Here is a 22,044-nt window from a genome sequence, read left to right as displayed (position 1 = left end):
ATGCCAGAAACTTTGAAGCATATGAACTACCAGCAATGTTAGATAAGAAAGCAGACAAAACAGAGCTTCAAACATTAAAGACAAGAAATACTTCAAACATTATATCCTACAGGCTCTATTTATACGTCAATGAACTCTACCAGACCAGAAGTAGTACTTGGTTTTGGAACTTGGACTCAAATAGTCGACAGGTTTTTGTATTGTGCAAACTCTTCAAAGGAAACAGGTGGAAGTAAAAACGATTTTCAGGTGAAAATTTACCTGCACATAGTCACTACATAGATTTAAGTACACTCAAGCAGGTTGGCATAAGCATAAATTTGGGATTGGTCAGCAAGACAAAAGGTAAAGGATATGATGTTAAAGACAACGCGTCAGTTTGCTTAAAATTGTTTCTGGGGTAACACTCAGGAGATGGAAACCATACACATCGCGTTTCGGGGATATACGCCAAACAACGGGACAAAGTAAAGACGACATGCCACCTTACATGACAGTTTACGCATGGTATAGAAATGCTTAGTCGTCATTTTCAACTTCTTTAGCATATTTCGTCGGAGTTGTCTTATATTTGTTAGGAACGTGTCTTTGAAAGTATACCACTTGAACTTTGACAAGTTTGAAACGAGGTCTGACATAGTAGTTTATTCTTCTGCTTGCAGTGTGTACATTTTTGCCATGGTTGCCAAAACTTCATAATATTTCTTGTATACTTTCTTCTATTTTTACGAACACGAATGTGAGTACCTGCGGGTTCCCATTGTTGTCATAGTCAATAGTATTTCATATGGGTCGCGTTTAGGTTATTCTATTTTACTTTTCGCCTTTCTTAAGTTTGAAGCCCGGCATTCTTCTTGTTTGTCTCTTTTGACTAAAATTATTAAAATATATAGTCTTTCTCTAAGTCAGGGTGTTTTTCATTCTTCAGGGGAGTGGTTTCCCAACCTTTTTGTTTACAGGCTATTGTAAATATTAAAACTGTTCTCATCTTTGCCATGGAGAAGTGTCTATATTTGTCGTATATGACATTTCATTTGCTTCACCACACTTGTGGTTGTTTAAGGTCTCTTACATTTTTTATACAACGTCAATGACACAAGAGCAGAAATGGTTTGTGTCGGGACAATGAAATATTTGGTTTACATTTTTTGAACGCAGATAGTTTTTTTACATCATTGATTTGAAAGAACTTTCACAGTCAGATGTCAGTTTTGTTGGATGGTATTTTGTCAACGAATATTGTCAAAGTGCTAAGATATCTAAAATAGCTTTGGACTTGTAATGGTATTGGCTTCACACTATCTTGTGTTTTGACCAACAAATATTACCATATGGTGGTCCATCTTCTCTATTACTCGGAATGTTTTCCAAGATATCCATAAACAAGCATTTGGTGTTGAACTAAAGATTTTTACCATGAGTGCTTTCTTTTGTCGCTTTAGAAACATAGGGTCCTTGTTTGGATTCGTCATTTTTTATCCTATAAGAAATGGGTTTATTTGGCGCATTAGCAGGAGTTGCATCCAGATTTTTGCCCGCGTGGGAACAATAGCAAGGTGTATTTGGAGTTGGAAGGAAGATTTTGAGTACATTAGATTGTACTGAAAGAGAAAGCACACTATTATACAAACTGTACAGAAAGGTTGGATGTAGCACGAGATGCAACAAATCTTATTCCAAATCCTGAAACAAGAGGAAAAGTCAAGGATGGGATGGACAATATGGAAGGAAAGCAGGAATATTTATTATAACAAACAAATGACTACTATACACACAGGGACACTATATGGACCAAGGTGAAAGATTCTTTAACAAGGATAAACCATGCACAACAGTGGGTAAACAAATAACCAACCTCAACCGCCTCAACGTGGGGAATGTAAAGTTTTTTACTGAGATGAAATGAACAATACAGCATTGAACAAATGGGGTTCAAGATGGATTTGTCGGCTTCAGCAGTTACACAACGGGTTTGTCAAGTTCTTCCTATACCTCAGAAGTTTTAGGCCGACTTAAAAAACCTAAACAACCAGTTTGAAAACAAACCAAACTAAAATTTTTTTACTGACATGAAATGACCGAAGAAGTTGAAACGGTAGATTTGACACCCAAACAAAAAGTTCAGAACCATTGTCAAAAACCTGTCAAAGAACTTACAGATGAGAAGAAAAAAATCAAATAGAAAGTCCAGGTCTGGAAATACAAAACCCTAACAAAACAAAGTCACTTTTCATAAAAATGGAAACGCAAGTATCTCAAAAAAGAAAACAGACTCTCACAATAAATATTGAAGTCTGAAGGAGCTTTCGAGACAACAGATGGAAAAGTTTACTTCACTGACCAACAGTTCATTATAAGAACATCTCATTGACTTAGAGTCGAAAATATTCTAAAACTTACAACAAACACAAAAGTTGAAAGGGAAAAAAAAAACAAATGGCATATAGTATTTATGAAGATGTTGACGACACAACTGTCCTGCAGTGAAGTAAATCGAGAGAAACCGAAAGTGACGAAAAAACCGATAGAAGAAGAAAAACCAAAAACTGAAGATAAACCAAAACCAAAGTTTAGTTTGGGAAAAAACCAAAGTCAACCTTCATTAGCTGGTATGGGTTGGCGTCAAAGACTTATGGCAGCAGGCGGTTATGTAAAGTAAAGAAAAAATATTTTTTTATTTTTATAAAAATGCCCCCTATTGAATGGATAGAAAATCTGCTAGCAATAAAAGCAGAGTTGCAAAGATATGGTTGGAGAGTTTCGAAGAAGTTTAAATATAGGAAGGAAGACCATAAAAGTCTATGACAGAATTGCTGGTGCTTCGCTACGAAATGGATTTGGAAACAGCACGGTGCAATTATCCAAACAGACTAGAGAGTTAGAAGAAGAACGTCTTATGGACATTGCCTTTCGATGTGTTAGTGAACCTCAAGTTGAAGGACACGACGGCTTTGCCAAGATTCTACTGGAAACATGACGAACAATTGCATCCTTTGAGAAGGAAAAAAAGGTAGGCAGAGGTATGGTTCATGCTCCCATGGAAAAGAACAAGATATGATATGAAAAGTATATCGTGAAGTTAGAAGTCAAATTTACATTCTCGGATCGAACCTTTACAGTTAACTTTGGACGAAGGAAAGAAACAAAGAAGTCTTCATGGGAGTACTTGCTGCCATTACAAGATGGAAAATAAGAAAGGGATACAATCTAGATTGACCATTAAGAAGATTGGATGGTCACATTTACTATGCACATGGCATGTCACAACAGCTGCAATGCTTCTTGACGCTTTCAAGACTTACAGAAGAGAGAACGAAAATGGTTGAATCCGACTCAGATCATTTGAATGCAATTGGAAGGAATCTGCAAGTGTCAAGTTCGAATGGTACCAACCTAACCCTCAAGCTAGTCAGAACAAACATGCGGATACTTCCCGTTCATAAATAAGTCGACATTGACTTGACAAGGTATGGAATTTACAATTCAATTTGAAAACAATTGTTCAAGAACCTGCAATTCTTACATGTCTCAGGAAAACTCGGTCTTGATTACAGAGAAGAAAGATGACAGTTATCTTGAGCTCATGTGTGAAGACGAAGGTTACATTCTCCAGAAGGTTCAATTGGGCAAAATCTGCACGTTGGCAATGTTCAATATCCGAGTCAACATACCTACAGCTAAAGGTTCTTCACATTACGGACTATTTGTTGAGTTCAATTTACCATGGTTGAAGATGATGTAATTGTCCACAACCACTTCATGTTGACGGAAAGTCTTACAAACCCATTGTTCGGAAAAGGCAAGTTGCAACATTGTCAGAGCTGTAAACATTCTTTTTCGAGAAAGGTTTGTTGGAACCAATCCAGATGACAAGCTGACAGTAAAAATTTGTACCAAAAGACGAAACAAACTTTTCATTGTTGAGCAAGACCAAAAGTGTTCCAGACAAACTTCTAGTACAAAGAAACACAGAGCCCACAAGGAGTTTGGAATGTTCGGATACAAAACCTAACAGAAGAACTTCCAATGAGGTTGCTAGAACTTGTCAACGCATGCTGATCAAACAAACTCCATGAGACATCCAATTTGACGGGCAAAATTTGTATTGGTAAAGCATCTGGTTAGGTCAGAAGGTTTTATGATGAAACAGGTTGCCTTCGACGATGTTTATGACATAACAGTTTCTCAGAAGATAAGAGACTCACTTGAATTTCCACAAACTGGACCAATTGGTTGCGACAAGTTCGACTCAAACGAAAAGATATACTATGTCGACCTTAACGCTGCGTACATGAGGTTTGTCCAATATATTCCGACTGGAATTCCAAACGAAGATAGTGAGTTCCCGGGAAGGAACTATACAGTTGGAAAAGTCATACAACAACTGTATGATATTAGGAAAGCTTCAAACCCCAAACTTGCAATGACACTCAAATTGCTTATGAATTCGACATGGGGATATTCCATTAAGAAACCTCAAGAGATGAAGAGTAAACATTATGAGAAGGTCGACAACTTTGTTGAAAGGTTTTCTCCTTTTGTTTTGAAGTACGAATTCACTCAAGGTCAAAGTGGCTTAGTAACCACATTAAAACCTATTGTCGAACATTGGTCTTACCCTCAGTTCGCAAAGGCAGTCCTTGACAACTACAACAAATTCTTCTCCGAAGTCAAATCCAAAGTGAAGGTTTACTATGAGAACATTGACGCACTCATGACGAACGAAGAAGGGTACAACAAACTCATTGAAATGGGCATGGTCGGTGAAAAGATGGGCTGTTTTAAGCTAGATAAGGTATTTTCCGAAGTTCATGTCCTCTCCAAGCGTAAGTACTGGGGCATACTTGAAGACGGCACAGAAATAAAACATTGCATGAAATAAAAAATTATTTTCAAAAAAGTGACATTTTTTAATTTTATTTGAAATGTACGCTGAGTTTGTTGGAGAAGACCGTTGGGAAACTTGTTTGTTAGATGAGAAATATGAAATGGCATACCATTTTAAAACAATATATTTTTACATATATTAAATGCTTCAGGTTGAAAAACAAAGAACAAAAGTAGCAGATACAAAACCGTTAGACTATATCTTTACAAATGCTGGTAGGACTATTTCAGATGAAGAAATTTCATCCCGAACATACAGGTTTGACTATCCAATTCGTTGGCTTCAAAGTCCTTCAGATGCAAAGGCAATAGGATTTAGAAGAGTTTTGTTTTCAAATAGAACTAACGCATTTATGTTCGCAGTATATTTTCATGGGCAGTATAAAGGTTCTGATGGTCTAATAGACAAATTTGACGAAATGAGAATCTTTACAGTTCGTTCAGACGAAAGTCTTGAGAAAACTCTAAATGACTTTCAAACTCAAATGAACAAATATTATTGGGAATTTCAAGAAAAATACGACTCTTTACTAAATGGAACATACTATCTGAAACTAGAATATGACAAGATGAACTCCACCGTTTCATTTCAAAAGATTGAAATTAACCCTCCAAGAGATACAGAGTTTTTATTTTGGAAAGTAGACAAACGTTCTTGGGCACAATTTCTTCGGTTACTAAACCAGAACGAACCATTACCACCAGATGGTCCATTTCAATTTATACTTCCACCAGCAGATTTGACAGTTTATAGAAACGTGTTTGACCCTCAAAATGTTATGTGTCATGCAAGTTTCAGTTCAAGCAACAATAGTTTTCTATGTATTGGTAAGGACTTTTATGACTTTGCTTCTAAATTCTACGAACCACCTAGTAACAGTTTCTCTGACTTTCAAGTTTGGTTCACAACAAATGGTGTGCAACATATTATTCCATTGTACTATGACTTTTATCTCGAATTGTCTTTCATATATAACTACGGAAAAGTGCTGAAAAAGTATTGAAAAATAATGTTTATGTTAGCATGTTAGATCTAACACGTTTTCTAACCTCGTGAATTTGTCAAGACTTCTTCGTAAATGTTTTGTCATGATTTCATCGTATATGTTTTGTCATGACTTCTTCGTAAATGTTTTGTCAAGACTTCTTCGTACATGTTTTGTCAAGACTTCTTCGTAATGAGTGTAAAGGACCCAAAAATATAATTTAGGGTAGAAGGTTAGATCTAACCTGTTTTCTAACCTGTTTTCTACCCTCTTGAATTTTCATGACTTCTTCGTAAATGTTTTGTCATGACTTCTTCGTAAATGTTTTCTCACCTCTTTTTTCACCTCTTGAATTTTCATGACTTCTTCGTAAATGTTTTGTCAAGACTTCTTCGTAATGAGTGTAAAGGACCCAAAAATATAATTTAGGTGAAGAGGTGAGATCTCACCTGTTTTTTCACCTCTTTTCTCACCCTCATGAATTTTCATGACTTCTTCGTACATGTTTTGTCAAGACTTCTTCATCGTAATGAGCGTAAAGGACCCAAAAATAATGTTTAGGTGAAGAGGTTAGATCTCACCTGTTTTCTCACCTCTTTTTTCACCTCTTGAATTTGTCATGAATTTCCTTAAGATAGAAAAAATAAAGTTAGTTTTATTTTTTTATTTTGTATAAAAGATATGATTTCAGGGATTTTTTTGACGAAGTGTCAATCTTCACTTCGTCAAAAAATAACAGTTATCTAATGAAAAAGTGTCATTTTTTGTATTTTTTTGTATAAAAGATATGATTTCAGGGATTTTTTTGACGAAGTGCAAACCTTCACTTCGTCAAAAAATAACAGTTATCTAATGAAAAAGTGTCATTTTTTTGTATTTTTTTGTATTTGACGAGAATGTCGGGTAGAAGGTTAGATCTCACCTGTTTTCTCACCTCTTTTTTCACCTCTTGAATTTTCATGAATTTTCCCGAAATAAAAAATAAAGTTAGTTTTATTTTTTTTTATTTTTTTATTTTGTATAAAAGATATGATTTCAACAATCGGCACAACAACAATTCAAACAACAGCAGCACCAACTCGTTAGTCATGAATCCTACGTCAATGTTAGTAGAGATGAAAAGCTTTATTCCTTCTTCATATACTTTTGAAACAGAAATCCAGAAGATAAAGCAAGAACTGTTAACAAGTAATTTAGACTGTAGTGCGAAAGATGAAACAAATGAACAGTATCTTTATGAAATGCAGGACATTATTGACCATTTACCCAAATTGCCTGAAATCCAACAGCAAAAACTAACTATTCCTGAATTCGATGAAATTGAAGTCAAAGCAACTGACTCAGTAGAAATAAAGAAATTCATACGTAAAGTAAATTATGAGTTTCTAGGATTTCATTGCAACCATAAGGTTATGGACAAAGATTGCGATATGGTATATAAGAACATCTCTGACATATATAAATCTGAAGAATTTAAGACCTACGACAACTTTGTTTCGTTAGTTGCTGAATGTGTATGGCAGATAAGAGATAAAGATAGAAGATGTAAGGTATGGAACAAACAAATAAGACCCGCTATGTTTGAGATGAAGAGAGCAATTGACGCTTTAGTTGTTTTAGCAGGTAAGGTTTCAGAATATAACGCAAAAATGAACCCGCAATGTTCTAAATGTAAGGCAGCAATGAGGAGATATAACTACTCCGTCAAAGAGATAGAACGTATGAGAAACGACTATGCAGACTTAAAGAAAGAAGCAGAAAAGCCGGTAGAAGATAAAATGGACATGTTAGCATTTCTGAACAAAAACTATCCAACAGCAGAAGATTTCCTATTATCTGACGTCAAGAAGAAGTATAAAGAAACCTTCGGCATTGTTAAAACATTCGATATCCTCAGCGAAGAAATAGAAGCTACAAAACTGTTTAGGATTTCAAATATACATCGTACAATTCATGTAAAACGCTTGTGAAAAAAAGAGGTGAGAAAACAGGTGAGAAAACAGGTGAGATCTCACCTCTTCACCTAAACTTTATTTTTGCTGAATTCAGCAACAAAATTCTGAGTAAAATAATTTTTAGGGCTTGTGTCAAACCGTTGAGTTTTCACAAAATTTAAAAAATAACGTTTACCATGTAAAACGGTTGTGAAATAACTGGGGTAGAAAAGAGGGTAGAAATGAGGTTAGATCTAACCTTCTACCCTAAACTTTATTTTTGCTGAAAAATGACCAAATTTCATGAGTTTTGTGTGTTTTAGACCATGTTAGAAAACAGGTGAGAAAACAGGTGAGAAAACAGGTGAGATCTCACCTCTTCACCTAAACTTTATTTTTGCTGAATTCAGCAACAAAATTCTGAGTAAAATAATTTTTAGGGCTTGTGTCAAACCGTTGAGTTTTCACAAAATTTAAAAAATAACGTTTACCATGTAAAACGGTTGTGAAATAACTGGGGTAGAAAAGAGGGTAGAAATGAGGTTAGATCTAACCTTCTACCCTAAACTTTATTTTTGCTGAAAAATGACCAAATTTCATGAGTTTTGTGTGTTTTAGACCATGTTAGAAAACAGGTGAGAAAACAGGTGAGAAAACAGGTGAGATCTCACCTCTTCACCTAAACTTTATTTTTGCTGAATTCAGCAACAAAATTCTTGATTTCAGGGATTTTTTTGACGAAGTGCAAACCTTCACTTCGTCAAAAAATGGCATATGCTTGCTTCCCTCGGAAAACCGAGAGAAGAGATTCCGTATGAAAACAGTGAAGAACAGCGAGTAGGTAAGAAACCTTAGTCGCCAAAACTCTATGAAATTCATGAATTTCCTTAAGATAGAAAAAATAAAGTTAGTTTTATTTTTATTTATTTTTTTATTTTGTATGTAAGAACAGAAATGACAAACATTGAGTTTGAAACAGTTAGAAAGATAGACAATGACACCAAAGTGGTTAGAATAGGTGATTTAAACGTAAGATACTCAGAAATACAACAAATATTCTTTGTCAGACATTATATTTCCATCTGGAAAGAAAACAAAGGACTGGGTTAGAAATGCTTCAACTCAGAAAATTTTGACAAGAAATCCTGAGCTTATGATATCGGTAAAATTCTATGGAACTGCAGCATATCTCATTGACAAAAGTCTTATACCAATAGTTTTGTTATGGTTAGACCCAGTTGTTGGATATAACTTCATAACATATGGTTCATTCGATACGGAACGTTGCAGTGAAGGCTTACTTTACATCGTTCAGAAACCGAAGGACTTCAATACAAAGAGATATAAGATAGGAAGAACATATAATATAACTCAAAGATATGACTCTACAGTCAATAGAGTCAAGGTTGTGTTTGCTAATGATATGAGAGCTGCAGAAACAGAACTACTTGAAAAGTTTGAGAAAATGTATGGTGCTCCCATAAAAGGTAAAGAAACGTTTGAAGTAGATGAGATAGATAAAGCTATAAAATTATTTGACGAAGTTGCTGAAAAATACATGTAAAGCGTTTATTTTTGGTCTTTTGTGAAAGTCAGAAAATAACGCTAATTTTTTTCTAACAAATTTTTTTATTTTGTATGTAAAGACAGATATGTCAACAACAGAGAACACAACAACAGTTATAGTCCATGAAGCTATAAATGAAGAATACGAGTACATACAGTTTAACAAACAACTCCGTCTCATTCGTTCGGTCAAAGACGATATGTACCAAATGCAAAGTATTTTGACAGCATGTTTTGCTCCAGACACTAAACACGCAGACGACTGGTTCAAAAACCAAAGCACACAAGAACTTTTGAGTGAAATTTCTCTAGACCGACTTTTTTCGGTCTTGCATAAAACACATGAAAATCGTAAAAATTTGCCAATAAATTTAAGAGGATATTATGTACATAGACTTTTAGTAAATGCAGTTGCAATGTGGGCTTCTCCTCGTTATGCATGGCATGTTTACAGACTTCTTGACGAAATTCATAGACAAGAACGTGAAGAGATGGAAAAGAAACTTCAAGCAAAAGATGAAGTCATTGAAGCAAAAGATGAAGTCATTGAAGCAAAAGACAAAAACATTCAGAAAAGAATACCACGTTCGGTACCAAAAGGAAAGGAAAAGAACTATAAGTATATGATTTATACTGAAGAGATGGAAAATGAAGAAGATAAAGATATGGTTATGTTGCATTTAGTCAGAAGAAACAACAAAAGCTTTTACGACCTTGCTAAGATTTACAAATCTGACAGAAATTGGTTCTATCGCGAAAACTTACCGATTTCAATGACTCCAAATGAAGATGTGAAACAAATAGTTCAAGATACTTTACCTCAAACACACTATGATATTAAAGGTTGTACAATTCTTACCTTCAAAGAAGATTTGCCATTGTTAAAGGAAAAAATAACAGAGTATTTTGACAACTTCAAACAAGTAGAGTAAATTGCACTCTTTATTTTTACGCTTGACTTCAGATGGCTCAGGTAGCTCAATTAGGTAAATTGCCTCGTCAAGTCTTTCTTGCATTCCGAGTCCTTCCATCCGACAGGAAAATATTTTCCCGACAACTGGAAAAAATTTTCCTTCCGACAGGAAGAACTCTTCCATCCGACAGGAAAAAATTTTCCTTCCGACAGGAAAAATTTTTCCATCCGACAGGAAAAATTTTTCCAGTTGTCCGTCCGTAAACCATTCAAATTTTCGAAAATTGAGAACTTTTTGGTCGAACTTCAGAAAAAAATTTTCCATCCGACAGGAAAAATTTTTCCTTCCGACAGGAAAAGTTCTTCCTTCCGACAGGAAAAGTTCTTCCTTCCGACAGGACACAAACGGATGACTGACGTTCCTCTTCCTGAATGCCTTCCAAAGCCAGAAGAACCGAAAGCTGCAGAACCACAACAGACTTACTTACTAAGACTAAACACTTAGATTTTTTACGCTTGACTTTTTACAATTTGAACTATGTTCGCGTAGATATGAATTCTGAAAGAAGTATGAGGGTCTTGTATGACTTTGTACTTCTCCCATAGTTCATATCTGTCAAACTTACCTGCCATGGACTCTTTCATAAGTTCCATGAAATCGTCTTCGGACAATCCGGGGAAAAGTACAATGTCAGTAAGTATTCTCTTTACATCCTTACTTAAACTCTTGGCTGTCTGTACACAAATGACAACTGAGATGTTAAAGTGTCTGAGCTTCTTAAGAATTCGACACATATCTTGTTCTCTATTCTTAAGCAAAGGATGAGAAGCAAAGTCATCTAAGATAAGAAGACATCTATGAGGGTATGTCTTCCAATCGTAAGATTGCAATTTCTTCGAAATGTATTCTATCTCTTTCTGTTTGTTTCTGAAGTGTTTCTTCTCTAATATTCTCTGCATTTCCTCATTTGGGTCTTTAAACTTAGAATTTATATACTCATTTATAGCATTGTACTTCAAAACCCTTCTTTGGTACTTCTTTATCCAATCTAACAACTCAGTATCCTTTATACATACTAACTTAGACTTCTTTATAATATCTTTGAACGAATTGACGGTTTGGTCAAATTGACCAGAAGTACTACAAATAACAACTAACTCATAGAATGGGTTCTTCTCATCTAGTTCTTGTTGTTGTGCAGCCATTTTAAGATAAGTGAAAGTCTTACCAGACCCAGGTGGTGCAATTAGACCTGTTATACCATTCTGAGCAAATAAGAACTTTTCATGTATAGGCTTTATCTGAGCATTTTCTAACTTCCTCTTGTTCTTGTTTAAAACATTCTCAAATTTCTTGTCAATGTCAGCAAACTTTTTTTCTAACATATTTTTAGAAAAAATTAAAATTTTTATCTTTTAGAAAATGTCTAGCGATTTCGCTATCTATATTCGAGACAAGCTTTTCGACAGCAAAACATCTGTCGACCATAAAATCTTACATAGTGTAAACAAGAAAGGTGAATTTGTTCTAAAGTTCTGTTTCTGGGAATATGACAAGAACCATAAAACATTAAGCAGAGCAGTCTTAAAATTTGTCAATGACAGACTTGTTGACAGAGATGACGCCGATTGGAAAGATGAAGTCCAACAAAAGTTCTTAGAATGCAAAGAAGACACATGCGCTGTTCTTGAAGATGAAATAGAAAACAGAATAGATGAGCTATTAAAGGACAAAGAACTTTTACATAAATATAGTTGCGCCAAATTTGACATAACTCCACCAGAAAAGAAGAAGAGAGAAAAGAAAGAAAAGAAAGTAGAAGAAGAGAAGAAAGAACCTGAACCAGTTCCAGAGAAAAAGAAATTTGACATGTAAAAATAAACTTTTATTTTTAGAACATTTCTGGGTCAATGTCAATGTTCTCTCCTCTTTAGGAGTAAACACTGGCTTAGACTCTAAAATCTTTTTACCCAATTTACCTTGAACTTCTACAACTTTAGACTCATAATATTCATAGTCGTCTGCTTTCTTTGGTTCATAAGGTATAACAAGTTTGTATGCTTTGCCTTCTTTAAGGTTTGAAAACCTTCTGTCAAAACTTTCTTTGACTGTTAACAAACCTTCTATGTCTAAGTCTTCAAATTTCGCACCATTTTTAGTCACGACAGCAAACTTAACTGGTTCGATGTTCCAAACTTTGCTGAATGAAGACTTTTCAAAATGGTAGAAGTAAACATTCAAATATGTGAATGGGTCTAGTTCTTCTTTAAGTCCTGACATGTACTTGTTTACTGAGATGAATTTTGCCATCTTTTCTATCGGATAAAAAAATATTTTTTTTTTAAAATTTACTCAGAAAAATTTTTCTTTGTATATACACCATTCTGTACGTCTAAAAGACTTTTGACATTTGCCAAGAATGTTCGTTTAGACGCTGTCATATAACCATATTCTTGACAATATTGTTTATACGAATCGTACAATGACCTTTCATCTAAACACTCAAAGTCAGTTTCATCTATGAACAGTTCATATACACTCTTGTTTGCTTCTAACAATGTTTGTCTCTCTTCGGTATGTGGAATTTGTCTTGGATTGAACTTAGAAATATCTAATGTCATGAAATATGAGAACAAGTGGTTGTAAAAGTCAGATGTCAAAGTTTCTGCTAAGTCGTCAAAATATTCTGTATCTTGCATATGAGAATCTGACGTTCTGACAACTACATATCTTCTGTCAGAACTTTCTAACTTCATCGGAACAGTATTGTTTGAAACCATAATGAAGTTTGCAACATTTTCACAAACTCTTTGGTCTTTATACTTTCTTTCAACAACTCCAACTTTGTCTGTTATAAGACTCTTCAAAGCATCTGAGTTCAAAACTTTTGTTGTATCTATACTTTGAAGTTCGTTACAAACTATAAGTTTCATATTCTCTATTGAGGAGTTAAACTTGCCACAGATGTTTTCTAAGTTTGTCATATTCGGATTCGAATAGCCCTCTAACAGTTTGCACAAAATATCTGTAAAGAATGTGTTCTTACCAGTTCCTTGTTTTTCAATTATAATGAGAGCAGTTTCATTCTTAGCACTTGGATGTTGTAAGATGTTTGCAAACCAACATAAGATATACTCATAGACTCTTTCGTTTCCATTGCATATAATTTCTTTGACATGGTCTAACCAAGCTTCTATAATATTTTCTTTCCATTCTACTTGTTCATATTTATATCCAGTGAAGATAGAATAGAAGTTTGGAGAAGGTGTATAAAACTTTATACCTCGAACTGAAAAATCTTCTAACTTTGACAATAAGATATCCCAAGCATCTAACATCTTCATGCCAACTTGTACGACTTTTATTTTCTTAAGTTTCTGTCTACATTCTTGTTCTGAAACTATTGTTGCTTTAGGTTTGTTAAAGACTACATCCCATTCTTTCATAACATAACATTCTGGGGCAGAGTCGACATAAATGACTAAACGTTTCAAATTCTCGACTGCTTTGTTATAGTCTCGAAATGGACACATATTTCTGAATGCTTGGAAGTCATAAAAATCTGAAACATCTATTCTGTACATTTTTATAAAAATAAAAAAAATATTTTTTTTATTCTTGACTTTGTTGTTGCATTTGTTGCATTTGTTGCATTTGTTGTTCTTGAGCTATTTGTTGTTGAAGTTGTTCTTGTAATACAATACTTTCACCAGTTGCATCTTCCAATTCGAAACTTTCTGCCGTCATTGACAAATACATAGGACATAAAAGTTTTACATGAACAAAGTTTGCGTCAACTAATGTCAACGTTATACTTGCCAAAGTGTTTGAGTTCACTAAGGTTGAAAATTCTGCATTCGAATGAACAATAGGCAAACCAGCAGAGAAAGTATTGTTTATACGCATAAGTATCTTTTGGTCATAATAGTTTCTGTCAACATTCGAATAACACTTTGAACCTAAGTTTGAAACAATATATAAGATTGGTGTGCTTAATGTCAATGGAATAGACATTCCTTGTATGACACCTTTTCCTGTTATAGGAAACTGTTGGTAGTAAAAACCAGAAATAAGTTTTGTATTATAGCTCATATCGTTTATAGTAAACTCAGTCGGACATCCAAACATAATGAAACCTGCTCTAGTTGCAGCACATGTTTACACCCGTACTTAAAGTATTAAATAAGTCAACAAAACCTGTTGGTGGTATATCTGAGTAAGTATCTTCAAAGGAGTATTTTTTACCATTCACAACAATAAAGTCTTCTGGTGTCAAAAGAGCAAAACAGGCTTTAGTCGTCATTGTGTTTAAAGTTAGTTTACAATACCGTCCTTGAGGACTTTGTAAGTTTGTTGTTATAGAATTATATGACTCAGGGTTTTTAGTCGTAATAGTATAAACCATTATATCTTCTGCCATTTATATATATTTAAAAGTTTTTCTGAAAGTGGAGAAGACTTCATCTAAACTTTCACATGGCGTTTCTTGAAGTTCTCTGTCTAAGAAGTTCAAATATTTTGTAAAGACATAGAACTTTCCTTTGTCTACACGAAAAACAAAACAGGGTCTTTCATATCGTTCAAAAGTGTGTAAAGTCCTTTACATGAAATAAGTCTTATTATTTTTCTTCAAACATCTTTCAAGAAGTTTGACATTTTTACTTAGCAAATAAATTTTAATGAAATGTTGTGGTCGTCAAATATTTTTATGACGTCTGGGAAACTATACTTTAAGTTCAACGTTTCACCTCCTTTCATAACGTATATCTTGTCAATGACATTATATGAAACACCACAGCAACTAATGTCGGGTTCTATTTCTTTGATGTTTATATCGTCTGCCTCTGTCAAAAGTTTCAATAGTTCTTTCAAAACTTCATGAGGTGCAATGACATATGAGTTCACTTTTACAGGGTTGTGTTCGACCAAGTTTAACATTATACCTAAAGCTTGACAAATCTTCTCCTGAGTTTGAAGTTTGTCTTTAAGTTGTTGGTGTCATTTCGAATATCTGCAACAGAACTTAAGTCTCTGCTAACTTTCAGGATATGTTGGTTGTTCTTTTACAGGAACAATTGCTATACCATCTTCGTCTTCGTATGGTTTCCCCACTTCAACATCTCTGTCTTTGACATTGACAATAACACTTTGACTGTTTGTTTGAGTTGGTGAATTTAACTTCACATCTGCCACCGCCATTAAACCTTTTGAAACACTCACGCTTCTATTTTTCGGAAATGACATTTTACTTAGAATAAAAAGATGGACGTATTCGAGTATCTCTTCGAATTGAAGCAGAACAAAGTTTACACACACAAACAATACAAATACATTGACAGAATAGTTCTTTATACAAACAATGGTAAATGTTATAGAATAGCAATATTTGCTGAACCTAAATATTTTCATAAAGCAAAGAAAGTTGGTATAACTGAAATGGTGAAAGTTCTTGAAGCAGACAAAAATATAACTTCAAAACTTACAGATATTTCTAAAGGAAAGTTTATAATACAATATTATGTCAAAACTGGCGTACTGTCAATATTTGACGGAGAGAAGTCAGTTCAAGAACAACTTACTGACCTGCTGCCAAAATCTGCTCGATGGAAGCTGTCGTTATGCCAATCTGAGGAGCCCCAGCAGGTTTCATCGAACGAATCTTCAAAAGAGCATCTTCCGTGAAAAGTGCTATTGGTTTTGTAAACTTCTTTGCTCTCAATTCATCTGGACCGTCTCTGTCACCAGTATATTGTATTTGAACTGTACCAAACAGTTGAAATACCACCCATAAAGTCTTCTGAGTCAGCAAATGGAATGCCAAGCCAAAAGTTTGAACGGTCTCCATATTTGTATATTGAGTTTTTTGACCTCCTGTATGAGTCCATACTTTCACATATGGCATAATAGAACTTTGCATTTCAGGGTTAATGGTTGTTGTGAAATTGTTGTTAAAGTTCATAGCATCTAATGTCAAGTTGTATGACCTCATATCCTCAACTGTAGAATATTCTTCTCTTGGATAATATTTTGCCATCTATGTTTATATGATATTTAATACCGGGGTTGTAGAAACAAGAATAGTCATTTATAGTTCGTCTGAACAGTACAAACATAGTATCTGCATGTTTCATTGCAGTTGTTAAAGCAATATCTGTTCTTGCACCTGGGTCAGCACTTTGGTTTCCAACTTCACCTGCAAAGTCTTTGACAGATATTTGGTGTATAGGGAACATAAGTGGAACTGCAATATATTTGGCAGCTAAAGCATTTGAAATATCTGGGTCCAACATATAGACTGCAAGTCTGCTTTCTATTCTCTTGCATTCAAACTTTTCGCATGTGAACTTAACTGGGTCCCAAGCAGTTCCAGCAGCATTGAAATAATAGTTTACTTCATTGTTGAAGTTTGAGAAACCAAAGTCTAAGTCAACTTTGTCTTTGCAAAAGTCGGCGAATGATGTTTTATTTGTTCCCATTACGTCTGTAAGAGTGAATGGGTCTTGTGTTGGTGCAATGACTAAGTTATTTTTGCTTGGAGTAAGTTCAATAGAAATTTTTCCTGCCCAGTTTGGCAAGTATCTTAAAAACCTGAAGATGAGGAAAGATGACAAAGGAACTCTAAGTTTCAGTTTTACTTTAGTGGCAGCAGTTCCATCTGAACCAGAAAGGTTAACATAAACTCCTGGAACGTTAGGGTCAAGTTTCTTATTTTCTCAATATTTGCATACTGGTCTGTTTGTTCTCTAGCTTGTGGTTGTACTGAGTTTCTCAAAGCGAACCATTCATAGTTTGCCCATGTTACTGTTTGAACTAAGTCAGAGTTAGAGTTAGAATATATCTTATATCCCATGAAAACTTCTGGAGCATATTGGTATCCGACATAGAAAATTCCATTGCAACCTTTCTTGTCAGACAACTTGGCAGAAGGTTTTATTTCAATGTCTTGTTCCACGTATAAGAATGAGTTGTCAATAGAAATAATATGAAACCTGTCGCAAGCAATATCTACTGTTGTTGAAGAACCTTCTCCAAACTCACCTACGTTTCCATAAGAAACAGCAGTTGTATATTCGTAAGTTCCAGGAACTATTTCTGACCTTCTAATGGCATTGTCGCATTCGTTATACCATTCGGAAACATTTCCGTTCATGGCATCCAAAACTGTTGGTGTTATATTCTGAGCGGCGTACATTTCATATGGGTAAAAATATAGAATAGTTGGATTTATTTGTCATAATTGTTTCGTACCAAGCTTTACTTTCTTCCTGACTGAGTTTTTTAACTCTTCTTTTTCCTTCATTGCCACTACTTTCACTAGATGAAGTTACTTCTTCACTATTTTCACTTTGTTCTACTCTTCTTCTTTGGTGTCGCTTTTGGTAACTTGCCCTCTGCTTCAAGTTGTTGCATCTTTGCCTCATGTTCACCTAGTATGTTGTAAATTTCCCATGTCCTTTTTGCCTTTGGGCTCTGGTCGCCCATCTCAGGTAACCTATATCCTAGAAAGATTTTTGTCATAGTTTTATTTGAGTCTTCGCGTATTGTTTGCATGACTTTTCCTGAGTTTCCGGTTCAAGCTCTTCAAACAGAGCTTGTCCATATGGAATAAGCTCGTTTCCAAATATATGTTTTTGTAGCCATTCTGGTTTTCTTTCCATGTTACCAATAATATCTTTTGTGAATGGGAAAGCTTTTACCCAATGTTTCAGTCTTGCGTCATTTATTTCTGTAGTTGGTTTTATTTTGTCAAGGAACATGTTTTTTCAATACTAACATTTCATTTGGTACTGTCCATTTGAGTTTTCTTAAATATTCATCCCTTCTCGGTTCATTGTCTGCAAAGTAAGTTTTTATGACATTTTGCAAACTTTCGTTTGCAAGGTCATGTACAATAGGTTCTCTTCCTTCTCTCTCCCTAACTTTCTTTCTAAACTCTTCACCAAATATACCATCTCTATGGTTCTGTGTAGTTCTTTGAGATAAATGTTCTAGAACGTCAGGTGTTATATTTCCATCAGCCATGTTCATTTCATACTGGTTCAAAATATCTGCATCTTTCATATCTTTCAATGGCATTAAAGCCGCGCTGAAAATACCAGCTATATCTGGTTCACCATTCACTTCCATTGCGTCTACAACTTCTTGGAATTGTGGTTGTAAGTTTATGAACCACCTATCCGGATTAGCTTTATGACCCCATCTCATTGTAGTTCCATAGTCTGCAGAAACAAAAGTAGGTTTGTTTCCATATTGGTTAGGTTCTGAATGAACTTTAAACAATGTTTCATTTCTATATGTTTTGGTGAAATTTAACCTTTTATTTTTCACCGAGTTCAGCCAAAGATTGAACGTTATATGGTCGTAAGTAAAAAGGATTGTTGTATTTGCGTACACTTTCTTTCAGTTCTTCCATTCTATGCTGAATATTTTCATCTGATGTTGGAGTCTTTTGTATGTCGGCGAACATTTTTCGATATTCTTCTACTATGTCAGCCGAATTTTTCTTAGACTCTTGGAAAGATTCCATATTCACCTCATAGTCTTGTTGAGGGTCAAGATTTTTCGGCTGTTCCAAATCTTCATCTAGTTCTGTGAAGTTAGTTTCCAAAGGAGGAACTTGTTCGTTTCCTTCAGGCTCTTCTAGCTGTTGTTGCTGAACTATTTCTTCCATGTCTGGTTGTATCTGAACTTCTTCCTGTGGAGTTTCTTGTACCTCATCTGCTGGCATTTCATATATTCCGAGACCGTTTTTAACAAATTCCCCATCTAAGTCATCCGGACTCATAAGCCTTTCTTCTTTCGTTCCGTCTCTATTTTTTACGCGTTTCATGAAGAGAGTTGAATTATCATTTAGCTCTGACACCAAATATCTCGGAGTAAATTCAGTCATGTCATTTGGATGATATGCTATTAAATCATATCCCTTAGCGAGCTTGTATTTTCCAGGTTTGAAATTATATCCGATTTGGTGCTGAACCATAAAGCTAAATAGGTTCGGGTCAGCATTTCCTTCCTTGAACTTTTTAATAGCTTCTTTATATCTGTCACTAAAGTCAAGAGTATCTGGGTAACCATAGTCTTCCTTAAGCATTTTTAAGAATTCTTGGTTTCCTTGTTCTCTACTTCTTTTATGTCCTTGCTCTGTTTGTGGTTGTTGTGGTGCAGTGTTTTGAACTGTTGGTTGTGGTGCAGTGTTTTGAACTGTTGGTTGTGGTGCAGTGTTTTGAACTGTTGGTTGTTGTGCTGGATTTTGAACTGTTGGTTGTTGTGTTGGTTTTGGTGCATGCCTGTGTCTGTGTCCATGTGACGATGTAAATGTTTTAGGTAGTCCTGGTGCAGGTGCTTCTCTTGGAGGGTTTGGTGGTATATAAGTTCCACTAGCTAGTATATAAGTTCCACCAGCTGGTATATAAGTTCCACCAGCTGGCACATATGTTCCATCTGCAGCATAATGTCCTACCTGACTTTTCGTTTTTAAGAAAGCATTTACTAGGTCTGTTTTGGTCTTGTTGTAACTCTTTTTCTTGACTTTCCACAACAGTTGCTCTAACGGCGTCATAGGCACTTTGAACTGCCTGTCTCGTTGCTGCATCTGTTATTTTCGTCATATTTTGTGCTACTTCTCTTAACTCTTTGTCGAAACCTTCAGACTTCAGTTTCTTTCCAGATGAGAAGTCGTTCACTAGTTCACCTTACTATGAAGAGCTTCGAAGGCGTTCTTAAAGTCAGCATTCATTAAAGCTTCATTTGAACTGTCTTCATCCGCTTGTATTTTTGTCCTTATTGACCCTATAAGTTGGGCTGCTTTGGCGTTGGCTTGGGCATCTAACCAGTCATTATTAGCTTTTATATATTCTGCGCTTTTCATTGCCTTTTGCATGGCTGCGTCGTTATTTTTACTTTCTTGTGCTAAGTTTTCATACTGTACGGTTTGGTTTGCAACTGTAAAAGTTTTTCTGCCTTTACATTTGCTTCAACTTCTTTTTTATACTCATCGCTATCCATATATGTCTTCAGGGCTTTTTGTTTTATTTCTTCATCTTTCAGTACTTTATATTGAGTAGTATGGTTTTTCAAATTTATAACATCTTGTTCCATTTTTGCTACTTCTGCTGCTTTTTCTGACACTTTTTTCGCATATTCCTCTGTACTTAGTTCTTTCAGTTGTTCTTCTTTCTTTTCTTTTTCTCTACGTTTAACTCATTGAGTTTCTTTGTGTGTCTGTCATATTCTAGTTTCTTTTCGTTTTCACTTATTTGTTTCTGTATGTCTATGTTTGACTTTTTGACATCTGTTATTTGATTTTTGAGTGAACTCAAATTCATTTGACTTTGAGGGTTATAAGCTGTTCCGTCTGCAGCTCCACCATAGCCTGCCATTTTCGCTAAAAGTGCCGCTCTTAAACCTCCACTCTGTGCACCAATAACTCGGTTTAAAAGCATAGGGTTGCTTGACATTTGTTGCAACATAGTGGGGTCATTCATAATTTGTTGTTGCAACTGTTGTTGTGGTGTCAGTTTTACTATTGGATGTTTCAATGCTCTCTTCCTCTTACGTATATTCTTACGTAGCTTACGTGGCATTTTAAGTGAAGTTAAAAAGCGGTTTTTGACAGATGTTTATATGACACTTTTTGTTCAGCACAAAAAAACTACTCGGTCAAAGTGTTGTCAGTTTTGTAAAATAACCGTCCTATCTTGTTTTAAAATGGAGAAAAGGCTTCTCAAAGTATACTTCCTTGGAACGCCCGTAACTTTTCCTGTAGCGACGATAGACCCTTACTTGTCCGGACAAAGTTATACTAAACATCTTCAGGGCTAGAGGGCACGAAGTGCCTGGAGGCCCCACTACCTTTTTTTTTTCAAAATATCGGGCAATATCGAGACAATGAATAAGTTTCCAATATCCGGTTCTTTCTTTCAAATCATTGTAGATCTCATTTGAATTATAAATTGATGGTATGACTTTCACATATTTGCAATATACTTATTGAATTCATGAATCGTTTTCTAAGAATTAGCTTGCTATATGACAATTTTTTCGATAATATAATAATTTACACAATAGGATATAAAACCTCAGCATACCTTTCACAAAAGTGCATTTTCTGCAATTGCAATATATTTTTTGGCAATTTATTGTCAATTTAATTCAAATTACTTAATTAGTAATCCCGACATTAAATATTTAATTGGAAATCGATTTGCTTCTGATAGCAAACAAACTCTGAAGCCAATACAACTTTATATAGATAATTCTATCTAAATTCAAAGTTAACTAAACTCCTTTCGCCGATCCGATTTGCCCCATATTTAAAATATAGCTTGCATATGTAGAAGAAAAGCTAATTTTGAAGTACGCCCGAAATCCACCAACAGGATTTCGAGCTACTAAAAAGGTACTTTTAAATGTGATTTTTTTTATAAAAAATTAAATTTATTTTAAGATCAGACTAAAAACTAATTTTATGGAAAATCTATATCGACAAATTTATTAGTTATTGGGTATATAGATTTTTTGATTATGGCGATTATGTCTGATATGCTTCCAATAAGCCAAAACAGTGTTTTGGGAGTGATTAAATACAAAAAAAATCTGGCGATGCTTTACGTGGCAAATGGTCGAATGGTTATTACCCCATACTATTGGGTACCGGGGACGCTAGTTCGAAACTGATGCACTATATTTTTTTACAAAATGCGTTTATTAGGACAGGGTAAAGAAGGGTTGCCAATATAATATATTTAAATAAATACA

General features: G+C 34.8%; 8 protein-coding genes and 4 pseudogenes across 12 annotated transcripts, besides 1 other annotated feature; 6 read left to right on the top strand and 6 right to left on the bottom strand.

The window, feature by feature from the left end:
• Window positions 1-18,549: part of a mobile genetic element that runs on past the window's edge.
• On the top strand, window positions 4,292-4,882 carry TVAGG3_0691170 (DNA/RNA polymerases family; the record flags this gene model as incomplete). The annotated part of the gene is made up of 1 exon (XM_051243055.1): window positions 4,292-4,882. One exon carries the CDS (start codon window positions 4,292-4,294, stop codon window positions 4,880-4,882), a length of 591 nt encoding a protein of 196 aa, XP_051089642.1.
• Window positions 5,031-5,891, top strand: TVAGG3_0691160 (uncharacterized protein; the record flags this gene model as incomplete). The annotated part of the gene is made up of 1 exon (XM_051243054.1): window positions 5,031-5,891. The coding sequence occupies one exon, from the start codon at window positions 5,031-5,033 to the stop codon at window positions 5,889-5,891; it is 861 nt and encodes a 286-aa protein (XP_051089641.1).
• Window positions 6,903-7,843, top strand: TVAGG3_0691150 (annotated as a pseudogene). Its single transcript has one exon. A coding segment is annotated over exon 1 (941 nt).
• Window positions 8,961-9,371, top strand: TVAGG3_0691140 (organellar and viral DNA polymerase type B; the record flags this gene model as incomplete). The annotated part of the gene is made up of 1 exon (XM_051243053.1): window positions 8,961-9,371. One exon carries the CDS (start codon window positions 8,961-8,963, stop codon window positions 9,369-9,371), a length of 411 nt encoding a protein of 136 aa, XP_051089640.1.
• TVAGG3_0691130 (KilA, N-terminal/APSES-type HTH, DNA-binding family) lies at window positions 9,460-10,305 on the top strand (the record flags this gene model as incomplete). Its single annotated transcript, XM_051243052.1, has 1 exon — window positions 9,460-10,305. The coding sequence occupies one exon, from the start codon at window positions 9,460-9,462 to the stop codon at window positions 10,303-10,305; it is 846 nt and encodes a 281-aa protein (XP_051089639.1).
• On the bottom strand, window positions 10,797-11,672 carry TVAGG3_0691120 (protein of unknown function, DUF4106 family; the record flags this gene model as incomplete). The annotated part of the gene is made up of 1 exon (XM_051243051.1): window positions 10,797-11,672. One exon carries the CDS (start codon window positions 11,670-11,672, stop codon window positions 10,797-10,799), a length of 876 nt encoding a protein of 291 aa, XP_051089638.1.
• Window positions 11,710-12,162, top strand: TVAGG3_0691110 (uncharacterized protein; the record flags this gene model as incomplete). The annotated part of the gene is made up of 1 exon (XM_051243050.1): window positions 11,710-12,162. One exon carries the CDS (start codon window positions 11,710-11,712, stop codon window positions 12,160-12,162), a length of 453 nt encoding a protein of 150 aa, XP_051089637.1.
• Window positions 12,179-12,597, bottom strand: TVAGG3_0691100 (protein of unknown function, DUF4108 family; the record flags this gene model as incomplete). The annotated part of the gene is made up of 1 exon (XM_051243049.1): window positions 12,179-12,597. A coding segment is annotated over one exon (419 nt), but the record flags the coding sequence as incomplete, so codon positions are not given.
• On the bottom strand, window positions 12,636-12,986 carry TVAGG3_0691090 (Poxvirus D5 protein-like family; the record flags this gene model as incomplete). The annotated part of the gene is made up of 1 exon (XM_051243048.1): window positions 12,636-12,986. One exon carries the CDS (start codon window positions 12,984-12,986, stop codon window positions 12,636-12,638), a length of 351 nt encoding a protein of 116 aa, XP_051089635.1.
• TVAGG3_0691080 lies at window positions 13,900-14,590 on the bottom strand (annotated as a pseudogene). Its single transcript has one exon. A coding segment is annotated over exon 1 (691 nt).
• Window positions 16,399-17,437, bottom strand: TVAGG3_0691070 (annotated as a pseudogene). The gene has a single exon. A coding segment is annotated over exon 1 (1,039 nt).
• A 301-nt stretch (window positions 18,550-18,850) lies between the features above and the next one.
• On the bottom strand, window positions 18,851-20,870 carry TVAGG3_0691050 (annotated as a pseudogene). Its single transcript has one exon. A coding segment is annotated over exon 1 (2,020 nt).
• Between the last annotated feature and the right edge of the window lie 1,174 nt (window positions 20,871-22,044).

This window comes from Trichomonas vaginalis, chromosome III (assembly GCF_026262505.1).
Source record: "Trichomonas vaginalis G3 chromosome III, whole genome shotgun sequence".
In the NCBI taxonomy this organism is placed as follows: Eukaryota; Parabasalia; order Trichomonadida; family Trichomonadidae; genus Trichomonas; species Trichomonas vaginalis.
The sequence above is the reverse complement of the archived record's forward strand: the minus strand, read 5'-3'. Positions and strand labels throughout refer to the sequence as shown.